At 41.6% G+C, this 19,050-nt stretch overlaps 1 protein-coding gene across 1 annotated transcript in view; it reads left to right on the top strand.

Annotated features, from left to right (window-relative positions):
• Positions 1-19,050, top strand: part of ADAMTS19 (ADAM metallopeptidase with thrombospondin type 1 motif 19) — a 310,868-nt gene that overhangs the window by 113,748 nt on the left and 178,070 nt on the right. Inside the window, exon 8 of the mRNA XM_075854793.1 lies at positions 4,840-4,945. Within this exon, the coding sequence (XP_075710908.1) occupies positions 4,840-4,945 (106 nt within the window). The remainder of the gene's footprint in view (positions 1-4,839; positions 4,946-19,050) is intronic.

Here is a 19,050-nt window from a genome sequence, read left to right as displayed (position 1 = left end):
CTAGGCTTCCGTCTATGGCATAGCCGGACGCCATTGTTTGGTGTCCGGTTGCCATAGTCACCATCGCCGGCCGCTATCGCGTAGCAGGCCGGCGATGGCAGCTTAACCCCTAAAAAGCCGCGATCTCTATAGAACGCGGCTTTTAAGGGGTTAATCAGCGGGGACACAGCGATCGGTCCCCGCTGTAGGAGCTGTGACAGCTGCTGAACAAGACAGCAGCTGTCATAGCTCCTGTATGTGTCGGGAGGACGGCAGAAACGGCCGTTACTCCCGAGACGTACTATTACGGCATGGAGCGCGAACGATACAGCTGCCATGACGTAATAGTACGTCAAGGAGCGGGAAGGGGTTAAGGTCCAAACAGGCCCGGTCATTAAGGGGTTAATATAATGTGTGTTTTATTTAGCATGGTAGTGGTGAGTATAAGGCTGGATTCACACGAGCGTGTGCATTTGCGCACGCAAAAAAACGCGGTGTTTTGCGTGCGCAAAAGGCACTTGACAGCTCGGTGTGTCAGCCCCGTATGATGAGCGGCTGCGTGCTTTTCGCGCAGCCGCCATCATTATGACACTCCGTTTGGATGTTTGTAAACAGAAAAGCACGTGGTGCTTTTCTGTTTTCATTCATCCTTTTCACAGCTGTTGCGCGAATCACGCTTGTCCCACGGAAGTGCTTCTGTGTGGCATGCGGGATTTTCACGCACCCATTGACTTCAATGGGTGCGTGATGCGCGAAATATGCCAAAAGAACGGACAGGTCGTGACTTTTTCGCTGCGGACTCACGCAGCATAAAAATCACGCACCTGTCTGCATGGCCCCATAGACTAATATAGGTCCGTGCGACGTGCGTGAAAATCACGCGTGTTGCACGGACGTATATCCTGTTCGTCTGAATAAGCCCTTAATCTAATAGTCCAGCAAATTATCTAAATGAATGCTAACATAATTCATGGTATACTACAAGTTTATAAAACTTACATACATTTCACATGTGTTACTGCCGCACACATACTATACGCTCCATTGTAAAGAATATGTTACCTGTTTCCATTCTTTTATCATGTAAATAAATTTATTTTCAAATTCAGCCGTCATATCATGCATACAAAAACATATAATCATATTAATATTACTGAAGTCAGGGGATGTCTGGAAAGAGAATTTAATGTTATCAATAAAAAAAAAAGAATGGGACAGATTTACTAAGCTGTCTAAGATTTAGACAGTGTAAACTTAGATCAGGCAGTCAGAAGATACGCCAAATTTATCACAGTGATGCATTCTGTATGATCAATTTGGTACATCTTGCTAGACATGCTAGACAATTTTCTTTCTTGTAAAAAAATAGTGTACCAACTCTTGATTGGCTTTTGTCTGGTGCACTTTGGCACATTTTGGTGCATTGTAATCCAAGTCTCCTTCTCCGCTATGCCAAAATGCGGTAAATTGCACCAAAATGCACCAAATTTTGCAAATATTTCATGCATTTTGCAACACATTCTAGACATAAACATAGTAGTAAATCTGCCCCGCTGTATTCTGAATTTAATTTTCGTTTCTTTAAGAATGTAGAAGAGAAATAACATTTTATTGTTTTAAAATGTTGTAGCCATTTTTTTTTCTTGGGCAGTCATTTTTTCAGAAACACATCCTTGCGTTATGTCAGCTGAAATGAATGCTAGTTATTAGTCAGACAAATGTCAATAGGCTATTACAGCGCCAGGGAGTGGCAGTCTTATCTGTGTGTAAAGTGTGCCTTATCTAGCCATCCTGTACTACAATAGAGCTGTCATCTGTCATGAAATCCCCCACTCTCTAATGATAATGACATGACTCTGTCCTAGTCTACACAGCACAGCAGAAAAGTGAGCAGCATAAAAAGGAAATGCCAGTGTATCGTGTGTGATTCAGTGTAAAAATTTGAAGAATTCTGACTTTTTTTATATGGACACATCCACACAAAAAAAACAAAACACTAAAAATGCAAAAAATATGTTTAGAATAAAAACCTGATTTAAATAATATATCTTTTTCTGATTATACAACCTTTTTAACTTTATCTTTAGCTTGGTATAGGGTTAAGAACTACGGTATTTTATGTTATACGTATATAAATGGCCTTTAAAGAACACAAACCAAAATAAATAGATTCCACTTTCTACATGAAGCTTTGAACTTAAGGGTTGCCCTCATTTTAATAAACCTACAGGAAGTTGCTTAATATATAGCAAAATGCATTCATAACTGAATATTTAATGTTAAACAAGAACATCTGCTGTACGAAAGATATTTTTTATTTTAATGCATACACACTATTGTATGAACCATTCTGTGCCACTGCTATCTTAGTTGGCCTTAGGGTCACATTTAATTATAGAATATGTTAGCAGAGACTTTTTTGGCTAACAGTTAATTATTTAGCATAATTTATTTTAGTTTTTAAATAAGTACATAGGCAATATACTTCTCTGTGGATTTAGAAAATTACTGTGTCTTCCTAAATGAACATTTCACAATTACACAAGTAAAATAGATGCATAATTTTAAGTAACTTGGTAGATAAATTGCTTTACCTATCTAGTACTGATAGTGTGTTGTATTATGTTTTCTTCTCCATTCATTCCTAAAGCTAAATTCTGGTTTCCTGCCAGCAGAGTGCAGTGCATTGTGGGAGCTCAGATGACATTGCATTGTGCTTTGAGCCTGTACAGCAGCATATGGATTCCCCATAAGTCAATATTACAGACCTTGTGGGAACTCTTTGTGCCACCATATGGTGCCTCCTTGAGCTCCTAGTGTTCTTCTTTTGCAATATGGAATTATCTCAACTACTTATGTCAACTTCTTAGTCAATTAAAACCGTGAAGTGTTAAAAGGGAAATGTATGCTCAATATATGCTCAATGCGTATCTATCATAAATCAATTCTACCATAAATCAATAGTGTATGCAAACATAATAAGCTCTGTAAAAACTCTGTAATTATTCTTGTTGAAGGGGGAAAACTGACAATTAAAGATGTAGGGTGCAGGACCCTGTTTTTCATAGATGACCTCCTCTGGCTGCTACATTTTTTAACAGGGAACTCCTAGCCTTGGCTGGAGTCTCTAATCGACACCTCAGATCCATGTTTATTAGGATTCTAGAGAGCAAACCATCTCTGTAATTTCCTTATTTTAATCCCACCTCCATCCTCCCTCACCCGCGATAAAACACGGGTTGAAACCCTTTGCGCCAATCGAGGCCCAGTGAGACATTCCCTGTCCTCCATTTATGCCATGTTGGTGTCCCCCCTGACACAGCCTCCACCCTCCTTTTTGAGCAAAAGGGAAAATGACTTGAACTTGTCTTTCTCTGATTCTCAATTAACGAGAATATACAATCTAACGCATAGATCATCTATATCAAGTTGCATCCAAGAAGCAGGCTTTGAAATTTTATCTAGATGGAACTACGTCCCATCCAAACTACACGTCATGTTCTCCAATGTCTCTTCACGTTGTTGGAGATGCCAAAATGCTGAGGGTACCATCCTATATACCTTATGGGACTGTCCGGTGTTGCTACCTTTTTTGCGAAAGGTTCGGAGAATAACCTCCACCTTCTCTGACTACGCAGTATCATTCACACCAGCATTCTTCCTGCTTCACCTTAGCGACATTCCCATGAAATACTACAAAAGGTCTGTCCTTCGACACTTAGTTAACAGTGCTCCAGCATGCATACCTGCTCAGTAGAGGCTTTCGGAACCCCCCTCTCTCCGTCTCTGGTTACTCAAAATGGAGGAAATAAAACGCATGGAGGACCTAACTTCTCCACTGAAAGATCGCCATTACATGTTTTCTAATACTTGGTATCACTGGATTGTTTATCAAGATACAGGAGAATACAAGTCTATCATGACCCCTTGACATGGAGCCATGATACACACACCCATTCGCTGTGGTGTGGTTCCCTGTGTCTTTGGTAGTGGAGTCTATCTCTCCCTCCCTTCCCTTTTTTCTTTTTTTTTTTCTTTTCCCTTTCTCCTCTCTTCTTCTTTTTTACTACGTTACTGATACTAAATTCATTGCATTTGTATGTTTATAATGTGAAATGTTGGGGCCAGTGCACCCTTATTCTCCTATATTTTATGGGTATGCACCCCCCTCCTAACTGTGGGACTCCCCCCGTTTGAGAAACGGTTAAATAAAGAATAAAAACAAAAAAAGATGTATTGTGCAGAAGGGCAAACTGATGAAAAAGACAAAATAAAGAAATACTGGGGTCAGAAATACTATTACTCAAGTACACAAATAATGGATTATTCTGAAAATTCACGTGGAGTGACAGGTAGGCTTTAAGGTAAACATTTGCAAACAGTGGGTTCATAAAACAGGAGCTCAACCTTCAAATTGCAGGAAGAAAGAAATATTAATAGACTGTTTTTATTTTAATTGTTCAGTATAACATATAATCCAAGCTGGTAACATAAAATCCTGGAATGTAAAAGGTAGAAAGATTTAAAGAGTGACCAACCCAAATAAATCTGTCTAGTGTTAACCCCACTTAGGTTGAGTTGCCTCAAATCAATTTTTTATTGTTGTTAGAGATACTTGAAATATTAGAGAACTGCATAAACATCAGATCCGCCAATATATTTTTATTAATGAAACATGGCGGCTGTGGACAAATTACATTCCTTGACATCCCATCACCATGTTAACACTATTTTCAGAAGTCTGCAAGTGAGCAACAATTTGTACTGACTCTACTTTAGCTTCTGAAATTTTTCATGATTTCTAATTTTATGCTGCTTAAAAATCCACAACTTCTAATCCAGTAAAAATGTTCATTTCAGGCATCGCGTATCTGAATGGAATGTGCAGCGACAAAAGAAAATGCATAATTGCGGAAGATAATGGATTAAACCTTGCATTTACTATTGCTCATGAGATGGGTCACAAGTAAGTTATTTACTTTTTACTAACAAACTCATTTTATGTTTGTTTATGAACATTAGAATGTATGAATCATGAATTTTTTTTTAGAGTCGTCAACAAAGGACAGCTTAGTATATTTTGATATTATTGTATGTTTAGATTTTAGGCATATTGAGTGGCAAGTGCAGATAGCTAAAGCCAAAACTTCCAGCTCAATTACTAGCACTAGGGGGCGCTGCAGGACACTTTGTGTTGTGTCATTTCATGTGCTCTGGAGCATTAACAATATAGTTCTCCTGCCTCAGCTACTTGGGGCAGGGCCGCCATCAGGGCAGTACTGCTGGTACTGCCGTCAGGGGCCCGGCCACAATGATGAAAAAAGATGTGCCCATCCGCTTCTCAGCTGCTTTAAACATTTGAATGAGGGCCCCAGCGTTAGTAACTTGAAGAAAGGAATGGACCCTGCAATGTACAGTAATGTAATAGGGCCCGATCCTTACTCTGAAGTAACTAACGCTGGGGCCCTGAGAGGAATAACAGAAGGGGAAGAGGCAGCATGATAAGCAGAAGCTCCGTGTGGAGAGAGCCGCCCCCCCAGACACATCCTTCTCTACACAGCCGACTGGACCTGCAGGCTGGTGAGTGTCCCCCCTCTCCATCCTGCTTCCCATTCCTCCTGACCCCACTTGTAGATAATATAAAGTATGTTAAAGTGTTGTTTTTTTTTAGTTTCCCTAGCATTTTTTTGCAGCAATTTTCGCAATCGCAGCAAAAATGGAGCGGTTTTGCTGCGATTATATAAAAATCTCCTTTAACCCCTTAATGACCAGCCTATTTTAGACCTTAATGACCAAGCTATTTTTTACGTTTTTGAATCGTCGCATTCCAAGAGCTATAACGTTTTTATTTTTGCGTCGACATAACTGTATAAGGTCTTGTTTTTTGCGGGACAAGTTGTATTTTTTAATAGCACCATTTTGGGGGACATATTATTTATTGATTAACTTTGATTAACTTTTTTTGCGGGGGGAATAGAAAAAATCAGAAATTTCACCACTCTTTTTTGCGTCCTAAATCTACGCCGTTTACCGTGTAGTATAAATAACACAATAAGTGTATTCAGCGGGTTGTTACAATTGCAATGATACCAAATTTGTATCGTTTTTATATGTTTTGCTACGTTTACACAGTAAAAACGCTTTTTTTCAAAATTATTTGTTTTTGTGCCTCCATATTTGAAGAGCCGTAACGTTTTTATTTTTTCGCCGATGCAGTTGTATGAGGGCTTTTTTTTGCGGGAAGACTTGTCGTTTTTATTGGTACCATTTTGGAGTAGATGCGACTTTTTGATCACTTTTTAATCACATTTTTTAAAAGTCAGGATTCACAGAAAACAGCAATTTTTCCGTCATTTTTTATTTAATTTTTTACGACGTTCACCGTGCGGGTTAAGTACTGTAATAGATTTATAGTCGAGGTCGATACGGACGCGGCGATACCAAATATGTGTAACTTTTTAACTGTATTTTGTTTTTTTTAATAGTAAAGCATTTTGTAAGGGGAAAAAGTGGGTTTTTCATTTTTTTTTTAACATTTTTTTTTATTAACTTTATTAAACTTTTTTTTTTACTTTTTTACTAGTCCCACTAGGGGACTTCACTATGCGATCCTCCGTTCGCTATTATAATACACTGCAATACTTTTGTATTGCAGTGTATTATGCCTGTCCATTTAAAACGGACAGGCATCTGCTAGGTCATGCCTGCGGCATGATCTAGCAGGCATTCATTACTGGCAGACCTGGGGGCCTTTATTAGGCCCCCCGGCTGCCTTGGGAGACACAGACACTCGGCGATCGTATCGCCGGGTGTCGGTGGGATGAGAGGGAGCTCCCTCCCTCTCTCCAAAACCACTCAGATGCGGTGCTCGCTATTGAGCACCGCATCTGAGGGGTTAAACGGGTGAGATCGATACTGATATCGATCTCACCCGGCAGAGCAGGGATGCCCCCAGCCCTCAGCTGCCTCTGGCAGCTGAGAGCAGGGAGATTTGACAGCTCCCTGCTCTGTTTACTTATTCCGATGCCGCGACTTAAAAAGTCTATGGCATCGGAATAAGGCCCGTTAGTGACCGACGTAAAAAGACTATGGGCCGGTCATTAATGGGTTAAACATTTAAATGAGGGCCCTAGCGTTAGTCACTTGGAGAACACTTAGAGTCACTTGGATTATGAAAATTGCATTTAAAAAAGATACAAAACATGAAAAAATAGTGTTGTAAGGGCATGACCACACGTGGCGGATTTCCTCCGCAACTGTCCGCATCAATGCCGCACAGAATCTGCGTTGCAGATTCTGCTGCGGATCTGCACAAAATGTGCAGTACATTGATGCGGACTAGCTGCTGCGGACTGCGGGAAAAGTGCTTCCCTTCTCCCTATCAGTGCAGGATAGAGAGAAGGGACAGCACTTTCCCTAGTGAAAGTAAACGATTTTCATACTTACCGGCCGTTGTCTTGGTGACGCGTCCCTCTTTCGGCATCCAGCCCGACCTCCCTGGATGACGCGCCAGTCCATGTGACCGCTGCAGCCTGTGCTTGGCCTGTGATTGGCTGCAGCCGTCACTTAGACTGAAACGTCATCCTGGGAGGCCGGACTGGAGACAGAAGCAGGGAGTTCTCGGTAAGTATGAACTTCTATTTTTTTGACAGGTTGCTCTATATTGTGATCGGTAGTCACTGTCCCGGGTGCAGAAACAGTTACTGCCGATCGCTTAACTCTTTCAGCACCCTGGACAGTGACTATTTACAGACGTCTCCTAGCAACGCTCCCGTCATTACGGGAGCCCCATTGACTTCCTCAGTCTGGCTGTAGACCTAGAAATACATAGGTCCAGCCAGAATGAAGAAATGTCAAGTTAAAAAAGCAAGACGCATCCGCAGCACACATAACATGTGCATGACAGCTGCGGACTTCATTGCGGAAATTAGAATCTCCATTGAAGTCAATGGAGAAATTCCGCCATGAGTCCGCCACTGCTCCGCAACAGACAGAGCATGCTGCGGACACCAAATTCCGCTCCGCAGCCTATGCTCCGCAGCGGAATTGTACGCATCGTCTAAACGAACACTGCTAAATTAAAGTGAAAGTCAATGGAGAAACGGCTCCGCTGCGGATTAACGCTGCGGAGTGTCCGCAGCGGAATTTAAGTGAAATTCCGCCACGTGTGAACCCAGCCTTAGGCTGTATTCTCACAGTGCGGTCAAATCACGTTTTTGCCGTGATTTTTGCCCATTATGTTGCACAATAATGGGATTTGACTGCACTGTGTAACTAGACTAAGGCCTTCCCACGGGAAGGGAGGGACTCCTATGAGTATAGATAACTGTGATGCTAGAAACCCGGCTCCCTGAACTGTGGTCGGTCCGGGAAATATATATCACAGACCGAACATGGACGTATGAATAAGGCCACTTACTTGTCTCCTATTTTTGATGCGGATTGCGCACTGAAAATTCACTACAAATTACAATATAAGGTGATATTCAGACGAACGTGTGTGAAATCAGCCGTGAAGAATGGCCATTTTTCACGGCCGATTTGCACCCGTGCGGGACCAGTTTTCAAAGATCTTGAGTCTATTGAGGGATCCGTGAAAATGAACTAAAATAGGATATGTCCTATTTTTACAGGCCCTTCTCACGGTCCGTTAAAGCAACGACCGCGTGAACAGCCCCATAGACATACAGGCAGCCGTGTGATAGCCATTGAAAAAAACGTCCTTCAAACGGACGATAAACACGTTAGTCTGAATAAGCCCTAACTCATGTGAATGGGGTTTTCAAAACCCCATGCACGTGCAGCAGAAATAATATCTGCATGGAATTTAGGACGTGCTGCTGATTTTTAAATCAGCATCATGCCTATAATATTGCAGAATTGTAAAGTATTTCATCATTTACGATGTAAAGGGTTAATTTGCCTAGCAAATTCTGTAAGGCTACATGCACACATTGAGGAATTTGGTGCACAAAATCTGCATCAAAACCGCAGGTAATTCCGCAGGTAAAATCTGCACCTAATAATGCATTTTTTGATACGTTTTTAGGTGCGGCTTTTACATTTTGATGCGGAAATAGGTGCAGGTTTTCTACTGCTGATTTTTTTTTTTTTAATTGAAAGCAAGATAAATTGAAATGTAGCATATTTTCAAATACGCACCGCAGATAAATTTTTGTGCAGAAAAAATCTGCAACATGTAGATGAGATTTCTTTATCTCATTTACTTTGCTGGTACTGTATTACACTGCGGATTTGCCGCACGAAAATACCCACGACAAATTTGCACGTAACAAGTATCGTGTGCATTTGGCCTAACAGAGTTTTTTTTAACTCACCCTAAGTTCACACATGTTGGATTTGATATGGATTCCGATGACATGCCAATGATTCTGCATCCCATGCATATGAGGTTTTCTCAACCCAGTTTACATGCTGCGAAAATTTTTCCGCACTATGATAAGAAATCCACCACAGCAATAAGTAGCATGCGACTTATATTACATGGAAAAGCCGAGAATAAGCAACTTTGAATGACAATGGGACTCAGGCCTTGTTCACACAGTTTTTTGCAGGCAGAAAAATCTGCCTCGAAATTCCTTCAGGCTTTCTCTGCCTCCCATTGATGTCAATGGTAGGTCAGAGACAGAAATGCCCAAAGAAAGGGCATGTCGCTTCTTTTTCCCGTAAGCGTTTTTTACCACTCATGGGAAAAGTACGCCTTCGCCTCCCATTGAAATCAATAGGAGGCAATTTCGGCCGTATTTTGCCTCAGTTTCCAACGCCGTTACCGGGGCAAAAAAACTCTGTGTGAACAGGGCCTTATTATCATGTGGATCTGCTACACGCTTGTGGCACATCTGCGTCAGAAATCAAAGGGAAGCCTCTGATTTTTGCTGTTGAAAAACACATTGAACTTTAATGGCAACGTAAGAAAGTTAGTGCTCCTTACATCTTCACAAGTGCTTCCCCTTCCCTTAAGGCCCCCTTCACATCATGTTGTTGCCCTAAGTTTATCGTGTAGTCAGGAAATCTCCTAACGTACACTATAAACAGTGTAAACGATAATTCACAGGGCTCCATTATGTCCTTTTAGCCTATGTCGGGCTGGTAGACTTCGATATACCTTATTTTTGAAGGATGGAATAGCGTAGTGGAATTTGCTATTCCATCCTGAGATTCCACAAAAAACTGTATACCGCTCTTGACATTAGTATATGGACGGTGACGTCAGGAGCTTTCCAATGCCGGAGTCCCCAGGCAGGGCATCACAAGTGCTCTACCCGTGGGCTTTGTCCCTGGCAAAGCTCCTGACATCACTGTCCAAATATGTAAGGTGACGTCAGGGGATTCTCCAGGGCCGGAATCCCTGGCCAGAGAGCGTTGCTGATGCTCCGGCCATGTACTCAGTCTTTGCAAAGCTTCTGACGTCACTTTACGTATATGGACATCAGGAACAGCGCCATAGTCCCTGGGCAGAGCGCTAGTAGAAGGCTCCAACCCTGGGAAAGCTCCAGACGTCACTGCCCTTCATGGACAGTGACCTCAGGAGTTTCCCCTGGGGAGCATTCCCCAGGCGACGTATCCCACTGTATGCCATACAGTGGGATACAATTTGGCTAAATAGATCAAAATCCAGAGCATTAACCGGTCACTGCCTGCTCCATGGTTTCCTTCACTGTAATTGACATCAGCACCAAAATCAGTTAATGCGTATAACGTACAAACATGAGCGCCACACTTTCCGTTGCCCACCCCCGGTAATGGAGGGGGGGCCAGACATCTTGGCTGTATGGGGCCCAGAAATTCCTGATGGTGGCCCTGCTTGGGGGGGGGGGGCATCTCTAAGCAGAACACATTTTAATACAAATATATGTCTTTGTATAGTCTCCTTAGCCCAGACATGGTACTATTTTGATTGTTACTTGTAATTTTCAACTTTATTCTACAGCAAATTGTAAAACTTGATATCTGATATGATTTTAATGTGCAGATGAAAATTTGTATTATATATCATCCATGTTTTTATCTGTCCACTAAATGTATTGTCAATATGCCTGGATACTTTAATTAGTACAGAAAAAAGTTTCCGTGCGCATAATTATCTATTATCTTAAGCATAAAGTGAAACCCCAGTTCGTGGGTGTGTTAAGATCCTATGTTTTCTTATTATTGAAGTCAATGGGGAAGAACTGCAGCAAGTCCATGACAAAACGGCCACAGACTTTGCATGTTTCATTCTAAAAAAAAAAAAAGCATGCCTTATGGTCCACATTTATCAATGATTTTAAGCCTTTTTTTATTTTTTGCTACTCCAGAATAGTGTCAAATCTGCCTATTGACATATTTATTGACCATTTGCGCTACAATTCAGAGAAATTTGCATCATTCACATCAGTTTATAAAAGTGCACTGAAAACTGGATGTTGCTTACTACTTGGGCAGGATTCAGACTCATTTATCAAATACGACTTTAAAAGAAAAAAAATTGCCCAAAAAAAAGGTGAAAACCGTGGCGTAGAAAAAGTGCCATCATTTTAGGCAGTGTGAAAGTTAATGGCAGTGATGTATGTTGTGACAGATTTCAGAAAATTGGGAACATGCAGTCATAAAGTTGTCTAAAATACATGAAAAACATCAATAAGTTAGCCGTGTTAAAACTTAGATTTTGGCTGAAATTAAGCAACTTTTCATAAATATGGGCTGAAGTTTTTTTCCACATTGTAAGAAGATTTAAAAAAATCCCATGTACTACTATAGCACATCTGGCCTATGTTGTAAATAACTGCAATGGCATTAACGCACCAAACTTTCTAAGAAATAACAGCAGGGGTGTTGCTAGAGCCATCATATATTTGCACACATTAATTAATATATTGAATAAAACATTTGTAATACAATTTGTTCTGGCGAAAGTCCGTCATCGCCTGAAGCTTATAGTACAAATGGCCCACAAATTACCAAATTGGCCTCATAAGAGGAGTGTTTTTCTTTCCTTTTTTGCTCTGCTGCATCTGGCAATTTTTCACTGTGCTTGATTGTAAATGTTTGTAATAATGCTATCAACCAAAGGTACAACCGATTGGCATCTATACATGCCCCCATCTATATTTACATAGTTGCCAACATTTGAATTTTTTTCCAGGGACACTCAGGGTGTGGTATCTTTGGTGGGTGTGCCTTATGGGGCATGGCTTATCTGGTGGGTGTAGCTAGTAGCGCATGGCTTTCTTTCCAGAATTTCTGCATACAAATAAACAAACAAAAATTTCGGCACTAGTTTGGCTGACAACTACTATGGTGGCCAGTATCTTTCTGGTGATCTGGTTGTTTACAGGCAGGTGATGTCTCACTATATCACTAGACGATATGTGATGACCATTACTGGCAGCGTAAAAACCAGCATAGATAGTGCCACACTCAGTTCCCCTTGTAGATGTTGCACCACACTGCCCCCAGTATATATTGTCACACACTGCTCCCTGTAGATACTGCCACACACTGCTTCCTGTAGATAGTGCCACACACCCCCTCTAGATAGTGCCACACGCTGCTCCCTATATATATTGCCACACACACCCCTATAGATAGTACCACACACTGCTCCCTGTAGATATTGCCACACACTGTTTCCTGTAGATAATGCCATATTGTCCATTGTAGATAGTGTTACATGTCCACTCTGTAGATAATGCCACATGACCCCCCTGTAGATAGTGCCACAGTGCCGTCTTTTAGATGGTGCCACATGGCCCCCTGTAGATAATGCCACAGTGCCCTCTGTAGATAGTTCCACATTGCCCTCTATAGACAGTGCCACACACCCCTGTAGATAGAGCCACACAGCTCCATGTAGATGATGCCACACAGCCCCCAAGTAGATGATGCCACACAGCCCCCAAGTAGATGATGCCACACAGCCCCCTGTAGATGATGCCACACAGCCTCGTGTAGATGATGCCACTCAGCCCCCTGTAGATAATGCCACACACTCCCCTGTGTAGATGATGTTAAACACTCCCCCCTGTAGATATTGCCACATACACCCCCCTGCAGATAGAGTCAGACTCTAAGAGGGGAATGCCCAGCCAGAGAGTTGCTTATACTCTGGTCGGGGATTCCTCTCCTGGATAAACCCCTGACATCACTGTCCATATATGGTTAGTGACATCATCAGGGGATCCCTCTATGAGTGGAATCCCTGGCCAGAGCGTCTGCAACGCTACATGTACAAAGTGCCACACAATGTTCCCTGTAGATAATGCCACACACTGCAGATAGTGACACATACTTCTTCCTGTAGATAGTGCCACACACTTCTTCGTGTAGATAGTGCCACACACACACGTCTCTAGATAGTGCCACACACTGCTCCCAGAAGATAGTGCCATACACACCCCCCTATAGATAGATGTCCTTATATGGACATTGATGTCAGGGGCTCCCTCTATGAGCGGAATCACCGGCCAGAGCGTCTGCAATGTTACATGTACAACGTGCCACATACTGCTCCCTGTAGAAAATGCCACACACTGCTTCTTGTAGATAATGCCACACATTTCTCCCTGTAGACAATGCCACACACTGCTGCCTGTAGATTGTGCCACATACTGCATCTTGTAGATAGTGCCACACACTTCTCCGTGTAGATAGTGCCACACACACACATGTCTCTAGATAGGGCCACACACTGCTCCCAGTAGATAGTGCCACACACACCCCTATAGATAAAAATGCAAAGCAAGGTAGGAGCAGCACCTGTGGCAAGAAACCAAAACTGGCTGGTGATATGCTTCAAATAATGAGGAGTGACCTCTCCCCATACGACGTATAGACAAATAGATCACAGAAGCAGCACTCAAAGCAACAAAAATTTGAAGTTTATTCACCCAGCAAATGCAATGTTTCACTTCCTCAATGGATTGCATTCTCAAGCAATTTGTGAAAATAACACACAGGTATATATAGAGAGAACATAGCTCAATTAACAAGTGCTATATATATTGACAATTTATAGAAATCATGCAAAAAAAATCGCGATGTGTAACAGTGTATCAAAATACAATACAAATGTGTTTGAGTCAAATCTTGACATATGGTATAAAAGATTATTAAAGAGGCTCTGTCACCAGATTTTGCAACCCCTATCTGCTATTGCAGCAGATAGGCGCTGCAATGTAGATTACAGTAACATTTTTATTTTTAAAAAACGAGCATTTTTGGCCAAGTTATGACCATTTTTGTAGTTATGCAAATGAGGCTTGCACAAGTCCAAGTGGGTGTGTTTAAAAGTAAAAGTCCAAGTGGGCGTGTATTATGTGCGTACATCGGGGCGTTTTTAATACTTTTACTAGCTGGGCGCTCTGATGAGAAGTAACATCCTCTTCTCTTCAGAACGCCCAGCTTGTGACAGTGCAGATCTGTGACGTCACTCACAGGTCCTGCATCGTGACGGCCACATCGGCACCAGAGGCTACAGTTGATTCTGCAGCAGCATCAGCGTTTGCAGGTAAGTCGATCTTACCTGCAAACGCTGATGCTGCTGCAGAATCAACTGTAGCCTCTGGTGCCGATGTGGCCGTCACGATGCAGGACCTGTGAGTGACGTCACAGATCTGCACTGTCAGAAGCTGGGCGTTCTGAAGAGAAGAGGATGTTACTTCTCTTCAAAGCGCCCAGCTAGTAAAAGTATTAAAAACGCCCCGATGTACGCACCTAATACACGCCCACTTGGACTTTTACTTTTAAACACACCCACTTGGACTTTTGCAAGCCTCATTTGCATAACTACAAAAATGGTCATAACTTGGCCAAAAATGCTCGTTTTTTAAAAATAAAAACGTTACTGTAATCTACATTGCAGCGCCTATCTGCTGCAATAGCAGATAGGGGTTGCAAAATCTGGTGACAGAGCCTCTTTAAATCCAGTTGTATCAAATATGTGCAAATAAAACAGTGTAATACATTAATTGGGTATTAACAATAATCAATATTAAAATTGAAAATAGCTGGCACTCACCAATCTAAGCACACCAAGGATTCCTGAACAGAGTGTTCCATGTGTCGACTACGTAATTCTCGGCATCTCAAGTGTTTTTTAAGCCACTCGCGTTTTTCGCAGCGTTTTTTTACGGCTGTTTTTGCAGCTTTTTTCAATAGAGTTTATGAAAAACGGCTACAAAAACGTCCCAAGAAGTGACCTGCACTTCTTCTTCGCGGCCGTTTTTTCACGCGGACGTTTTTAAAAAATATGGCCCGTCGGAACAGAACGCCGTTTTTCCCATTGAAATCAATAGGTAGATGTTTGGAGGCGTTCTGCTTCCGATTTTTCAGCCATTTTTCGGGCATTTACGGCCCGAAAAACGGCAGAAAATAGGCCGTGTTAACATACCCTGTTTCTTTTAATGCACACGGCCGTTTTCAGTGAATACTGGCCGTCAAAAAATAGGACATGTCCTATTTTTGGCCTTTTTCATGGCCAGATGGCCCCCATAAAACTCAGTGGATCAGTCGTTTTTCACGAATCAATCCTTTTAATGGCTGGTAAAAACTGATCCTGGTCGAGGACTCCCCAGACACAGCTTTACTTTGAGCACTGAGCCCGGGAAAGCCCTTGACCTTACTGTCCATGTATTTACAGTGATGTCGAGCTTTCAACTATGGAATCCACGTCCAGAGCATCGCAAGCTTTCTGGCTGGGGACTCCTGTCTTGTCAAAGCCCTTGACGTCACTATCCATACATGGAGAGAAACTTCAGGTGCTCCCTCTGTTCCCCCTGTAGATAGCACCCCCATGTAGATAACACCCACCCTGCAGATAGCACCAACCCCCCTATAGATAGCAAACCCCCTGTAGATGGCATCCCCTCCCCTGTAGATAGCGCCACTGTATCTCCCTGTAGGAGCGGAATCCCCGGCCAGAGCCTGCACTTTTCGTCCTTGTCTGCCGAGAGCTAAGAAGTGAGAGCATGTGCACGCATGCGCGCACAGCTCCGACGCTGCTGGTGATGATACTCCCGCCGCCACTGAACAGAAGAAGAAGAATTCACATTCTTCTTCTCCTCTTCTGTTCATTGGTAGCAGCGGAGCTGCGCATGCGCGCTCTCGCTCTCCTCTCTCGAGCTCTTGCTGTGACACTGTCCGTAGCTAATTGGACAGTGTCACAGCGTTAGTAACACGCCCCCATGCCAATTACATTCCCAGTTCAGGAAGTTATTTAAATATCGGGCGCCAAATATAATGGCAACGATATCTAAATTTAACATTTAAAGTGCCCCAGGACTTGTGCAGCCCTGCCTATTACATGGTGCACTCAGCTGCACATGTATAGGAAGGTGAAAGGTTCTCTTTAGAAGCGTTCCAAAAAAAGGGGTGTCGCTAAGTAGGAAAGACGGGTGGCTTAAATGTGCAATGTGCATAAAAAAATAGTAAAAAAAACTGGCACAAAATTCTGGGTCAAATTAAGCCAAATGAAATGTGATATACGAAAGAGAATAGCAGATCATACATGATGCACCAAAATTATAATGCAGCATGCACCGCTGTGATAAATTTGGCACATTTTGTGCCCGTCTGGTCTAAGTTTTTACTGTCTAACTATTAGACAGAATTAGTAAATGTAGGCCATTGGTTTTATTTATCATCAAGCCAGCAGGTGGCGATCGATTAATGTAACACAGAGCTACCTGGTAACAGAACGGTTGCCTACATACAGTAGTTAGAAGGTACCAGATGGGAAGTCAAAGTACAACAATCTCTAAAAAAAAAAAAAAACCTCTACATGAAGATGTTATTTGGGTATTTTTTTTAATACTTAAGTACTCCCCACATGACTTAAAGAGCAAGAAACCATTAAAGCTGAACCTAAAAAAACTGTTTTGCCATACAAAATAAAAATACTGTACATACCGTTTTTATTATATGCATAATTTTAGAGAAGAGTTATTTTGTCCTGAAAACCTGTCTGCAAAGCTTTACACTAGTGTTTATTTTTACTATAAAAGCCCCAAAAAAGTGTTTTGATTCCACCTGATTCATTCATAGTTATTTAGTTGATATGAGGTGATAAATAACTGAATGTAGTGTCTAGTATTATGAGATCTAAAGCTGAAAGCCCTTTTGGCAGAGTTCTGCTAGACACCTCGTGGAGAATTCATCTTTAAAACTCTATTACAATTGGTGCCAACCTTTTTTGCAGGATGATCACAACATTTTCTGGCAGCAACTTTCTTTCAAAGGTTTTATAAGATAAAAATATTTTTTGTTGACTTGACAACCATGTGCTTAACCTACAATGAGTTTATTTGCCCCTGGCTCTTCGTAAGGAAAAAAAATTGAGTAATGAAATTGTGTTATTGTTTTGAAGTCTCCAGTGACAAAATTTCGTGAGTTTAGGCAATATGTCAAGTCAATCATAGTGTTCGGGGTGCAGTCTTAGATGTGGTGTTTCTGAGAATGTGGATCTTTCTACCTCAACAGCATTATGATTTTTATTTTTATTTTATTATATTTTTTTTTATGGTACAGAATGCTTAGACATGGATTTAAAAAATAACATGTTGGCTACCAGCAGCAACCACTAGCTTAGGAGCTGCATATTGGTATACATTGAACTCCAAAATAACAGAGCTCCCTCTAGTGGCAGCTGCAAACAGCCAGTATGTTTTTTATCTTTTAAATTTATGTCTATGTAAGGAATTTAAAGCTCTCTACCAAAAACACAAAACTCTGACCGCTATATAGATATATTAACCCCTTAATGACTAGGATTGTTTTTTCACTGTCACCAAGACTCATTCCAAGAATCATAACTATATTTTTATTCCATCGACATAGCCGTATAAGGGCTTGTTTTTTGCCGGACGACTTTGCACCATTTTTGGGTGCATATAATATGTTGATTAACTTGTATTAGCTTTATTTAGGAGAGAATTGAAAATAAACAGCTATTCCAGCATTGTTTTTCATGTTATAAATTTACGCCATTCACTATGCGGCATAAATAATATGTTTTATGGGTTAACTCTATTACGGGGATTTCAAATATGTAAAGGTGTTATATGTTTTCCTACGTTTGCACAATAAAACCCCTTTTTTTAAAAAAATACTTGTTTATGCATCGCCGATATTCCAAGAGCTGTAACTTTTTTATTTTTCCATCTATGTAGCTATATGTGGGCTTATTTTCTGCAGGACAAGGTGTAGTTTTCATTGATACTATTTTGGTGTACATGGGACTTATCGATTAACTTTTAATTTTTTTTTGTGGGGGAATGGGGAAAAAAATTTATTTTTGACGTTGTTTTTTGCGGCTTTATTAGGATGCCGTTCACCTGGTGCTAACTTCATTGTTCAAGTCGTTACGATCGCGGCGATACTATATATGTGTATGTTTTTTTTTACACTCTTACTAAATAAAACCACTTTTTTTATCGCAGATATAATGCTTTGGTATACTTAGTGTATCAAAGCATTATTGCCTGTCAGTGTAAAACTGGGGGCCTTTGTTAGGTTCCTGGCTTCCATGGAAACCCATCAGCGCCCACGATCGCATTGCGAGTGTGCCGATGGGGTGACAGAGGGAGTTCCCTCCCTCTGTCAAACAACTTAAATGCAGGGATCGCTATTGACAGCGGCATCTAAGGGATTAAATAGCCGTAATCGGAGAGCTCTTAGATTCCGGCAGTTGTGACAGGAGCCTGGCTGTGTTTTACAGTCGTGCTCCTGCTGCTGATCTCGTGGGTACAGTAGCAGTACCCATGAGATCAGAGTGACGGATATATCCATCACAAAGCGGGAACTAGCACCTAATCATGACTGACATATCCGTCAAACGTTGTTAAAGGGGTTTTCCAGCTACTAAAAATTGATGGCCTTTCCTCAGGATAGGCCATCAATAGCTGATATGTCGGGGTCTGACTCCCGGGACCCCCGCCGATCAGCTGTTTTTAAGGGGCCAAAGCGCTCATAAGAGCGGTGCTTCCCCTTCATTTCTTCTTGCTCACTGTGAATCGTCAACATGCATTTAGCGGCGATTCAAAGGTATTGCAGCCTTTTCTCCCATTGAACTGA

Source organism: Rhinoderma darwinii, chromosome 1 (assembly GCF_050947455.1).
Source record: "Rhinoderma darwinii isolate aRhiDar2 chromosome 1, aRhiDar2.hap1, whole genome shotgun sequence".
NCBI classification, from domain to species: Eukaryota; Metazoa; Chordata; class Amphibia; order Anura; family Rhinodermatidae; genus Rhinoderma; species Rhinoderma darwinii.
Note: the sequence above shows the minus strand (reverse complement) of the source record. Positions and strands in the feature narration are given on the sequence as shown.